The sequence below is a fragment of the Peromyscus californicus genome, unplaced genomic scaffold, assembly GCF_007827085.1.
Source record: "Peromyscus californicus insignis strain IS unplaced genomic scaffold, ASM782708v3 Scaffold_19__1_contigs__length_69161282, whole genome shotgun sequence".
NCBI classification, from domain to species: domain Eukaryota; kingdom Metazoa; phylum Chordata; class Mammalia; order Rodentia; family Cricetidae; genus Peromyscus; species Peromyscus californicus.
The window spans coordinates 7930277-7942612 of NW_026294491.1; the positions used below are offsets into that span (position 1 = coordinate 7930277).

General features: G+C 49.5%; 1 protein-coding gene across 1 annotated transcript; it reads right to left on the reverse strand.

Moving 5' to 3' along the window:
• Positions 1 to 3709: 3709 nt before the first annotated feature.
• LOC128114442 (trefoil factor 2-like) lies at positions 3710 to 6441 on the reverse strand. Its single transcript, XM_052744441.1, has 4 exons — positions 6363 to 6441; positions 5653 to 5802; positions 4638 to 4784; positions 3710 to 3723 (listed from the first exon to the last, which is right to left on the reverse strand). Exons 1-4 carry the CDS (start codon positions 6439 to 6441, stop codon positions 3710 to 3712), a joined length of 390 nt encoding a protein of 129 aa, XP_052600401.1.
• Positions 6442 to 12336: the final 5895 nt, after the last annotated feature.

Consider the following 12336-nt stretch of genomic DNA (forward strand, 5'->3'; position numbering starts at 1 on the left):
GATGAAAGGGAGCTGTCCTATCACATGCACTGATAAAGCCGAGGGCTGGATGTACACAGAGAGCATCCGATCCCCTAACCCACGGCAGGTGGGCTGGAGAACGGTGCAACCTCAGTTGTCCTGACTCTTATCAAGTTCAACAGACCCATCAAAATGATGGGTTTTATCCCAGTGATCAATTATTTACCAAAGTCAGTCCAAAGACTTGGGCCCAGGGGCTCCTGGCAGCTTCCTTCCTAACTGAGATCTGGGCACCACTCAACGCCCATCCAAACACATCACCATGCCCTGTTGCTCAGTGACAGTGAAGAATGAAGCTTCCTTACATGAAAAGAGGGCAGGTCTCTGTGAGAAAGTACACTCACTGGCTGCAGGACACACCTCCAGGAAGCTCTAAAGGAGGTGGAGCCAGGGAGAAAGGAAGTTGATTACCTGGTTCTTGGAGGGGCAGGCAGTGGACACAGGGTAGTAGACACAGGGCTCTGCTTGGGGGGCCAAATGATAGTCTATACTTGACTAAAATAATATTTACACAATTGTGTGCATTTGACAGACTTGCTGAAATTACTTCCCTTTTATTAGTTTTGTCTGTTGAGACAGGGTTTCTCTAGGTAGCCCCTGCTGTCCTGGAACTCCATCTGTAGACCAGGCTGGGCTCGAACTCAGAGATCTGCCTGCCTCTGCCTCCCGAGTGCTGGGATTAAAGACATGCGCCTCCACCACACGACTACTTACTTAAATTTTAATGCACATCCCTCACTCATCAATACATCTGATTTCAATAAAAGTCCATGGTATAACTATTACCCTTATGAGTTCCACTAGAGAAAAGGCGCTGGGTTTGTTACCTACCTGACAGGGTGGCTGGCAGCTGGTTGGCTACTGAGAGGCTTGGAGGCAGACTGCACCCTGAGTCGGCCAGCAGAGGGCACCAGAGAACAGTGGCTGCCCAGTGGGCAATCCAAGGCAGGACTCTGGAGAAATGAATTGGTCCTTCCTACTTCAGTACGTGTTTATTGCGCTGCCCGAGTATCAAACAATAACTAAAAGCTGAGCAAAAATATAAATATGCGGGCTACTGGCCATGAGCCTTTCGGTGAAACCTGGCAGTTGTGACCGAGGACTGTGTGTCCTGTCCTCAGAGCCTCCAGGAGACCCAGAGGGTTTGGGGTGTGCCCCTTCCAGCAGGGCTGTGGAGCAACGGGATTCTCCTTTCCCCAATCTATTTGACTAACCTGGAAGCCAAAGCTATCCCGTGGATAGCCGGGACACCCTCCCAGGGTTGTTTCCACAGGCATGGGGCCGGTGTGAGGGTTGTTGGAGGGGGGTTTAAGGGAGGAGGTTTGAGGGAAGTGGGGGGGTTGGGAAGGGAGGCAGCTTACAGTATTGAAGGGCAAAGGGTGCTATGACCAAGGAGAAGGGACACATGGGAAAGTCCAAAACCCACCCACAGAGCCAGGGCAGATAAATTGAGGCTCCCAAATCCCTTGTTCATCTGATTCTTGTAAGATTGACGGATGTAAGACCCTCCTACCAGGCCCTGCCTTTTGGGCTTCTCAGAGGTACCCCATGAGACTGTGGGCACAGTGGAAGCCTGTGAAGGCAGATGGCACAGAAGGACTGGGAGAGAAGGCAGAAGTCGCTGAGGGATCTTAGGGGGACTGAGACATGAGGAAGAGGAAACAATGAGGGGGCGGGGGTCAAGGGGGAGAGAGAGGCTGGTTGTTTGGGGTTTTTTGTTTTTTGTTTTTTTAATCAAGAGTCACTGTTGCTCCAGAGACAGGAGGAGCCTGGTGGTGGCCCTCTAAAGAAGGCAAGGGGCTGACACAATCTGCGTCTGCAAGATGCCACACAGTCAGCTAAGGCATAGTGTGGGGGGAGAAAGATTATGAGAGACTGAGCAGACTCCAAGCCTGTGACCAGCAGAGACAGCTGCTGTGTTTTGACAACTTGACACAGGCTAGGGTCATTTCCGCAGAAGAAGGTCAACTGACAAGATGTCTCTGTCAGACTGGCCTCTGGGCTATCATGTGCGGTGTGTCTTGATTGGTGATTGGTGTTGGGGGCACCCGGCTTGGGTTGGGGGCTGCCACACCTGGGCAGGTGGTCCTGGGGGGTATAAGGAAGCAGGCTGGGCAAGCCAGGAGGAGCAAGCCAGTAAGCAGCACCCCTCCATGGCTTCTGCATCAACTCCTGCCTCCAGGTTCCTGCCCTGTGTGAGTTCCTGTCCTGACTTCCTTTCATAATGGACCATTATAGGAATGTATAAGACAAATAAACCCTTTCCTCCCAAGTTGTTTTTGGCTAGTGTTTTCTCATAGCAACAGAAAAGCAAACTCTCACACTGCTCTTGGACGGCCACAGCTGAGTATGAGGGCTCCAGAAAGGGAGCCCTCCTTTCTCTGCTGTTTCCCAAGAAGGAGGAGGGTTGGAGTGGGGAAACCAGTGGTCCAGGCCTTCAGATTACCCCAGGCAGCAGAAGTCGGCCACTGGGTGGTGCTAACCAGTTGCCTTGGGCTGGGGAAAGGAAAGGAGATGAAAAATGTCTCAGAAGCCAACCTTCTGCCATCCTGGCACCCTCCTGGCCCCAGATGGATACCATCAACAGCCCTTAGAGCAGTGGTTCTCAACCTCCCTGATGCCGGGACCCTTTAATACAGTTCCTATGTTGTGCTGACCCCCAACAACCGAATATGTTGATGCTACTTGGTAACAGTAATTTTATTACTGCTATGATCCGTAATGTGAATATCTTTGGAGATAGACGTTGTCAATGTGGTCACGGTCCGCAGGTTTAGGACCAATGCCTTACACAATGCTGTGAGGAAAGGTTGTGCTGGAGCCTCCCTGCCCAGAGCTGCCCCGTGGAAACACTGTTTCCTCTTTCAGTAACTTCCATTTGAACTGTTATTAAGGATGCTCTCAAGCCAAGAAACACTGTTCAGGATGCAGGCCCAGGCTCCAGGCCCTCCCTGCTCTTGTTCACATCAGGAAAGGGAGGCAACCAGTGGACATGGAGCCATGTCAAAAGTGAGTAGCTCGTGGAGCATTTGGTAAAAGTGACAGGTTTGGTGAACTGTGATCAGAAATCATGTGTTGATCCTCTCAGGTCAGAGGTCAGAGTCCTTTGAGTTCTTTAAAGAGAACTGAGTGAACAGAACCCTAGAGATGGTGGGTTCTGAAGTTCAGTAATGCAGAACACTGACATTGCTACAGTGCCCTGAAGTGTCTCCAGGGGCTTACTGCTCTCAGAGGGGATGAAATGGTGTTGAGTCTGTACCTCTTACACATGTGTGCATGCACACATTCATACACTGTTGTTCACACATGCACACAGCAATGTATTCACAAACATGCACGTATTCACACACTTGTGCATATACCCATGTACACACCATGTAGTCACCCCAAGTGCACAAACATACACACACACACACACACACACACACACACACACACACACACACACACATACTCCCAGACATACTCACACATTCACATACACACTGCCATCATCCATCTGCCTCAATGAAACCAAAATAAAATTTGCCAGGTTTTAAAGTTTTCTTTACTAGGAAAAATGCCGTCTCTGGCCACTGCAGAGGGTCAGGATGGTTTATGAAAACTCAGAAATTGATGGAGTCCAGCTGAGACCTTTTTCTTCTGGCTTGCAGCTCCCAGGGAACCAGCGGCTGGACAGCACGACCTCTCAGTAATGGCAATCTGGAGGTGGAAAAGCAGGGTGGTTGGTAAGCATGCCAAGGAGCCACAAGTGCCTGTGCTCAGAAGTGTGGCCCGCTCATAACCAACAGGTGCCGAGGAAGGACAAAATGGGAAAGGATAACACCCAAGCCTCGGCATTCTCTCAGGGCCTCTTCTCCCAAACACTAGAAATTTCCCAGAGGAGCCTGTTGACCAGTGTGTGTGGTCACAGAACATACCACTGGCAGATGACTCAATCAGTAAAATACCTGCTCCCCACACATGAGTGTCAGAGTTCCAATCCCCTGAACCCACTCAAAAAGGCAGGTGTGGTGGGACATGTCTATAACCTTCCTGTTGGGAGTGGGTTGAGGTGGATGTAGACAGACCCCTGGAGCTCACTGTCCATCCAGCCTATCCAATCAGTGAACTCTAAATTCAAAGAGGGACCTGGTTGAGAGGGGCTAAGGGAAGCAACCTGTAGCTGGAGTTTTCCTGCCTGGCCCACAGTCAGGACAAATCTCTCTCACCCGCCAGTCCCACAGCCTCTCAGACCCAACCAAGTAAACACAGAGACTTATATTGGTTTCAAACTGTATTGCCGTGGCAGGCTTCTTGCTAACTGTTCTTACAGCTTAAATTAATCCATTTCTATTGATCTATACCTTGCCACGTGGCTTGTGGCTTACCGGTACTTTACATCTTCCTTGTCCTGATGGCGGCTCGCAGTGTCTCCCCCACCCAGCTTCCTGTTCTCTCAGCATCCCATATCAAACTCCAGCCTCCACACTTCTGTAAATGTACACACACACACACACACACACACACACACACACACACACACACACACACAGAGGAGGGGTCCTCAGCAGGTGGGAGGTCATGGAAGTAGCTCATGCCAGGCCCCAGGTTGGCCCACACCTGCCACCATTTACCTTCCACAGACTGTGGTGAGAAACACCAGGGCACCTCAAAGATCAGGTTGGAAAAGCAGCAGTTTCGAGCAGCGCAATCCTTGGGGCTGATGCCTGGGTACCCACAGTTCTTTCGGGCTGACACTTCCATGACACACTGCTCTGATTCTGGTCATTGGGGAAGCAGCATACAAGACTGTCAGGCTAGCCGCACACTGAGGGCCACCAGTCCCACCTTCCCAGAGACATTGCAGTTGCAGCCTCAGTGTGTCCCAAGGAGCTCCTTGGGTTGGTAGCTCTCAGCACAGTATTGCTAGGGACTGGCTGTGCTTCCCACAGGAGGACATGAGTGTAGAGAAGTCAGCACAGGTGGAAATATCTGCAGAACCAGAACCTTGGGAAAAACCATATCACCCTTTCTGGACTCAGTGCTCAGCTCTGTGAAATGGGAGTAGCCTACTGTGCCCAGCCCAGAATAGGCTTGACATACCTGATTGTGAATGATACCTAACACATGGTAACCCACCTACCTGTTTTTTGGGGTTTTGTTGTTGTTGTTGTTGTTGTTTTTAAACTACACTGAACCCTGGGAACAAAGTTCCCTATGATGAGTGTGTCCCAACAGCAAGGTCCATGCCTGGGTGAACACACACACAAACGGTATTCATAGGTTGCTCTGGCTTGAAACACATTCCAAAAAAAAATTGCCAGAAGCCTCAACACCCTTCTTAAAGTCTGAAGTCTGTTTACAAGGATGGTGATGCCATCTTACCTGATGTCTCTATTTCCTCCAAAGCTTCTTTGGAATTATGGTTTTATATATAGGTGGAAAACATTTAGGTCTGCTCACAGGCAAGTGTAGAAACGGGGCATGGGGGTGTCGAGGAAGGTCTAGCAGAGGCACTAAGGCTTCCTTTTCATAAACTTGGGCTAGCTCTAGACAGACAACCAGGCTTCCAAGAACTTGCTCTAGACCTTGCCAGGGCCCAGCCCTAAAGTGACAGCTGGAAGGAGGTGCTGGGTCTCCAAAGTTTACCTTGTTTTGGAAGTGGGTGGAAACACCAGGGGACCCCACCAACGCTGGAGTCAAAGCAACATCCGAGATCGAAGCACTGGTCGGTAGTGATGCCCGGGAAGCCACAGTTCTTTCTGTTCTGTGGTGTCATCCTAGAACACTGACAGGCAGCTGTGGATAGATCCATCCATGGTTGACCCTGTCCAGGGTGCCATAGGCCTGCCTCATCCTGTTCTTGGCCCTCAGGGACCCCCAAAGTCCCATGTCCCCAGGAATGACATGGGGTCTTATTTTGCCCACGTTAGAGCTGTCTGGCTTCCTCCTGAGGAAACCACAGGATTTTATAGAAACAGCTTCATTTGTTAAAAAACGAAACAAGGCCACACAAACCTTCTGTAAAGAAGATGTCCCTGTGGACCTGAGCAGAGATCAGGGTAGAAGGTGAGCAAGATGGGCCCAGGGCAGCAGGCCCTGCTGTCCTCCTAACCAGGCTGACACCTGTGGACCTTGCCCTTCTGAATAGAGTCCCTGGTTGAGCCCCACACAGCAGCACCCAGACTGCAGGGTGCTGTTTAGCACCTTGCAAGCTGTCACCTGCCTTTGTCCTTTGAGGGAACATCTAGAAAAACCCCACCTAGTACAGGTGATGGGTGACCCACAGCCCACCACTCACTTGGACTTAAACAGGTTTCACCTCCCACCAGAGGGTTCAGCCCTGGAGTTTTACTTACAGGGTTTCTCGCCCTCCACCAGAGCATACAGCCCCAAGACCAGGACCACTGCCAGGAGAGGGGTGCCTCGAGGTCCCATGTCTGTTCCTCTGTACCTGGGCAGCCTGCAGAATGTCCAATTCCCACTGCCTGGTGTTTTATTGGCTCCGCTGTGTTTGCTCAATGGTTCTGATAACCACCCCCGACCAGTGGCCCCAGCCCTCTGGATCCTTTGTGCTGAAGAGGTGACATAGCTCCACGTGGAGGCCTGGAGGAGGTGGGAGAAAATCTTGAGAGTTCAGTCACACAAGGCTTCCAGGCTGGGTCAGGCTGGCCTCCATAAGCATAGCTGCCCCCTGCCCTTGGCAGGAAGCATGGTCCTGCCAGGCTACTGACGTGGGGAATGGGCCACGTGTACAGCTGGAGCTGGGCTCTCTCAGGGTCACACCCAGGAAGGGATTAGCCATGTGTTGCCCTGAATAAAGTTTGTGGCTATCATAGTGACATCTATTTTTTTTTTTAATATTTGTAGTGAGGCTATATATGAAACAAACAGCACAGAGAAGGACATTCCATACAAGAGGTTTCTGGGGTTGGGGAATCACAGGACTATGGGAGGCACATTCGCGGTACCTAGTTTCCACCCCTGATTCAGAGCTTACCCTCCCTCACCTTGTTCCCTGCCAGCCTCAAGGACTGTGTCCACAGAGACCAGATGACAGGGCCCAAAGGAGCAGTCGGGACAGGCTGTTTTCTTTTTTATCACCCCTGAAGTTGGACATCCTTTGTTCCACCGGGATCCTTTGCATTCCCTCAGATGGTTCCAGCACTGAGATGTCCACAGTGAGATACCCTGGCGAAGGGCTTTGTAAACTGGACACAGAGAACAAAACCCAGGGGTTCATGAGAACTCAAAGGGGAAATGACAACTAGAGAGGAGAGAGGGACTATGTGTGTTCCTTGGGGCTGAAGGGATGTGTCTAGCTGTGGGTGACAGGCTACAGAGTCAGTGACTGGGATACAGAATCTGAAAGCGTTGACCTCACCCCAGGCTCTACAGGCAGACCTGAATCCTCAGTGCATTCTCTTAGATCAGTCATGACTCTGCAGAGATGTGGTTCTTCTCACATCTACTCTTCATCTCCCCACACCTTGAGGGTGACAGTGTCTATCCATCCAGGAATATTAACAAATGGGAACTCTGGGTACTAACCAGGCATCTCCTTCTGCCCACATAGAAAGAGATCCAGACCAACCTCTCTAGTACTGGATTCTAAAACACTCTCCAATGACAAGGATGCATGAGAGAGGAACAACCAGGTAAATCCCCCACCGCCCCGTTTTCTTCCTGGAGGTGGGGAGACCAAACTTGGCACAGTTCTCTAGTTTTGTTGCAGAGATGTGAGAATTAGGTGCTTCCAGGCTCAGACCAGAATCAGGGTAGCTAGGTAGGAGAAGGGAGTAAATGTCATCCCAGAATGTGAATGGGAGTCACCTGAGTTAGTTGTCAAATCCTTAACTGCCTTGACCCGAAGGCCAGTCAAACAGGATATTGAGGAAGGAATGGTGGCCAGGGGGCTGAGCTGAACATGTGCTGTGGTTCTTATAGTCTAGAATCACGTGGACTCTGCCCTGCCTGAGGAAGAAGTCTATGAGCCTCCCAAGGATGGGTTAGAGACTCAGAGGCACAGCATAGGAACTGACTGACTCATTCCAGAGTGGGGTGCTGCAGGCCCATTCTAGCAGAACTTCAAAGCAGGTCTTGAAAGAATCAAGCTCTTCTGCAAGTAAATGAGCTGCCTGAGTTAGCTTGCTATGGTGGCCAGGACAAAAGACCAGAGACCCAGGTTTTGACAGTGCTCATGTGTCCTCAGACTTCTGGAGATTGGAAACACAAGATGAAGGTGTCCGCAGGGCCAGTTCCTTGTGAGGCCCCTCCTCAACAGGAAGAAGGCAGCATCTTCCTGTGAGCATCTTTCTGTGTTTCACAAGGAAGATGCTGTGGATTTTGACTGCTTCTCTTCGGAGACACCTGCCTAACCTCACAGGATTTTTATCTTGGAAACTTGGAGCAAGCCTCCATGGTCCCATGACTCTTACATGCTGCATTTTATAAAAGCAGTGACCAAGGGGATTGATCTGCCACCAGACTGATAGGTAGCCATGATCTCTGGGACCACTGCTACCATGACCCCCAAGTGCCTCACAGCTGAACCTGGGAACCCTTTTCTTGCATGGATCTCTTTGAACAGCAGGGCCTGGGGACTCTCTCCTGTCCTCGACTCCCTTTGCAGTGACTCTTCATTCTAATGGAAGTCTTTCAAGTGAGTGTGCCATGATACACTCAGGAGTATTTGGAGGGCGGGATCCTGCCCTTCAGTCACCTTCTCTCCTGGTCCAGTGCAGAGTGTGAGGGCTTTTTTGAATGGCACTAAACTCCTTGACAATTGGATGCTTCCTGCAACCTTGCTTTGTGTACAACTTTCAATATGATTGCATTCCTTTCCTTGCCAAACTTCACGTGGTTCTTGTCAGGTTTTTTTGCTTTTGCTCTGGATTCTCACCCTAAATTTGTGTAAAAGCATCATGCCATAGCCGCGCCATAGCCTGAGTATTATCCTGTCTTGAAATTTCCACCACCAGAGAAAATTAGTCCATGCCTTTGAATTCAGATTCACATGATTGTTTAGGACATGGGCAGAATGTGTCCAAATTCTTTAACAGAATAGAAACAAACGGACTCTCACTCATTTCCAAAGAAGGTTTCTTCTCATCTGAGCTCCCATGAGCATGTCTTCGCTGTGAACATTTTTATCTATATTCTGGCAGGGATTCTGAACTCCTGCCAGAATGTCCCATTAATTTCTGCTAGCAGGATTCTAGGATTTGTCTAACGTCATCTACAAACTCTTTTACATTGTTCTCGGACAAGTGGCAAAGGCTGTGACCATGAGGTCAGGTTTAATCACAACACTTCTCTCCATACTAAGTCTTCTATTAGTTAATTTCCCTCTTGGAGTGATAACATATTGACAGAAGCAAATCCAGGGAGCAAATGTTAACTTTGACTCACAGTTTGAGGAAGGTTTCAGCGCATAATAGCAAAGAAGGCAAGCGTGGTGTATCGACTCCATGGACGTGAGAGTGTGGGGCGGAGTCTTCATGTGGCATCCAGACCAGGAATCAGAATTCTCAGGCTAAAATAGAAGGTGATGTTCCTTCACAGCCTCTCCTAGTAGCCTAGCTCCACCAGGTAGGCATCATTTCTCATATGTTCTACAGCCTCCCAAACCAGATGTCCATTAAGTGACCAAACATTTGAGCCCGTGGGAGACTTTTCAGACTCAAACCGTGACAACGTGTAAACACAAAAATCAAAATCTACTATACACACAACAAAGCAAGAAAATACATCCCACGGTCATTAGAAAGATAAAAATACACAAATACCAGAAACTCAAATAACTTTAAGGAAGATAAGTTCAAAGAAAAAAAATGTATCAAATTACTGGAAAATGATAATTAAGAAAATTCTTAAACTGGCCAGGAAAGCCATCGCATAAATAATGGCTGACTTTTTCCTGAAAACAATGAAAAGCAGGAGTGATAGCACTATGAATTCAAAAGGCTAGGCCAAATCAGAGCACTACACTCTGTGAAAACATCCCTCAAAATAGAGGGTTGTTATTAGATGTCCAGAGGAAGTTGCAATTTGCAAACCTGTCCTCCAGGGAACTTCACATGGCATCCAGGCTGAAGCTTCTCCACATTGCCCCACCCAGCGCTTCTCCCAACCCTCAGGCTGGGTTGACTCAATTGCAGCACCTGCTCGGTTCTGCTAGCTTTCACTACACTGCTTGATAGAGTCAAGTCTGCACAGTTTCTTATTTGGTTTGTACACTGCGGGAAGCCAGACTGACCCATGACTTTCTCAGAAGGGACTTTAGTTCTGTGTCCTTGTCCAGGAGTGGACTTGAGAAGGCTGGTCTATGGCTGCAGCCACAGCCTCCGAGGACTCAAGGTGGTAGCTTCTTCTCCCTGGGTCGTGGTTATCAGTCCTAAGGCAGCTATGTCTGGGGTATCCTGTGTTCTCTTTGCCAGCATGATCTGATTTAGCTCTCTGCTGATTTTTTCATCTGTCCCCCCTGCCCCCGCCCCGGACCCTTGCAAATAATATATAGGATGCTGTGCTTCTTAATAAACGTGCTTGGCATAAGTCACCAGCTTATGCACGAGGTCCCAGTCATTTCTTTTGTCTTCTTGATCTCTTCTTTATTTCTCATCTCTGTTTCTCCCCCCTGACACCCTCTTCAGGACCCTTAGTGCTGTGGGTTCAGGCCAGTATGTCAATGACTTGGCATGTTGGTGCAGCGGAACAGCTGGTAAAAGCTGTTTACAGCAGGTGGGTTTATTTGGCTCATGGTTCTAGGTCTTGCGTGTGAAGAGCTGCTCCCATGGCATAAATCCTAAACATAATGCTCAATGTTGAAGGAGTCCATGAATCCTGGTTGGATTTGGGAGTTGTGAACGGCTCGGACACAAGTGCCACTTCCTCCTGCTTACAGGTACTTCTCTTCAAAGGACCAGTCCCCTGTGCCTGCTCATCCAAAAGTTGCTGGTTGGGTCTCCAGCCCATTTCCCACCCACAGAACAGCTTAAAGACATTAATTCAGTCCATCTACAGAAACACTGGCCATCACCCCTTGACACTGAAGAGCCTGGATCCTATTCACACCAGCCTGAGCGCCTCGCCATGTGGCCCTGCCTGTGTGCTGCGTCCTTCTCTCCCAGCTGTGAGTGTGTGTCACAAACTCATTGTTCTCACTTCCACTTTGGGTGAAAGGTGTCCGACCAGCCCCATAACTCTAGAAAGGGGTCCCTCCCTCGCCAGAAAGCTATGCAGTCTTCTCTTTGTACTATCTTCAGGGATGTTTGTGGAGCAGATAACCTTGGGAGGTAGATAAGATGTCTCTCCCAGAGCAAAGGGTCCCCAGGGGCAGGGTTCCGCCCTAAGACACAATTTATTGTATCTGGGGGTCCCCCCTGAGCCTGTCATCTTGGGGAGGTGGTTTCAGAACCAAGGATTTGGTTTGTGCTGCTTGCTCGATAGTAAGTAGCAAAGCCTTTGTCTCTAGCCCAGGAACAGCCCGGCTCCCACTAGGGCTCTCGAGACTCCACCATGCTGACTTGACAGCATATATAAAGCCACATGAAATATTGTCCCTTCTCAGACTGAATGGATTCACCTCCTGAACGTGTTTAGACAGGCCCTTCCACACTCTCTACTGACTCCAATGAGGTTCACACCCTGTACAACTTGTGTGGGTGTGGGTGTGTGTGTGTGTGTGTGTGTGTGTGTGTGTGTGTGTGTGTGTGTGTGTGAATGTGAATGTGATAGCTTTGCCTAATTGAATCTGTCTGCCGCTCAGAAAAGACCAGCTCAATGTTAAGAACTGAGGAAAGAGGTTAAGACACATCTATTCTTTGTCCTTGGACCCGTGACCACAATCTGCCTGGTAGCTGTCAAAACCTTCCAGGAAACTCCATGGCTGGCGCTTGATGTCTCCCTCCTTAGCTTATGTTTCCTACCAGGCTCCCAAGCAGTAAATAGTTCAACACGTGGCCCCTCTCCGCCTTCACACAGTCAAGGATGTTTTCTTAAGTTAGCGCTATCATTCTCCAATGTTACAAATGACCCTACAAACACAATCAAAAGCCACAACTTGACTTGAACTTTAGTTCCTGGTTTGAGCCTCAGTTTAACCCTGAAGAGAAGCCCAGGGGTTGTGTGGGGTGTTATCTGGATTCAGTGCTCTGGAGCAGCAGGGCTCACAGACCAAGCGAGGGTACAAACTACACGGTGTGTTATGTTACCCTCAGTGCACAGTAGAGATGGAGGAGAAGATTTTGACAGCCCTCTCTGTCCCTTATTGGGACACTTATGGGTCCTTCCCTGCCCCAGTTGGTGGTCTCAAGCACCAGAGCGGAGACTCAA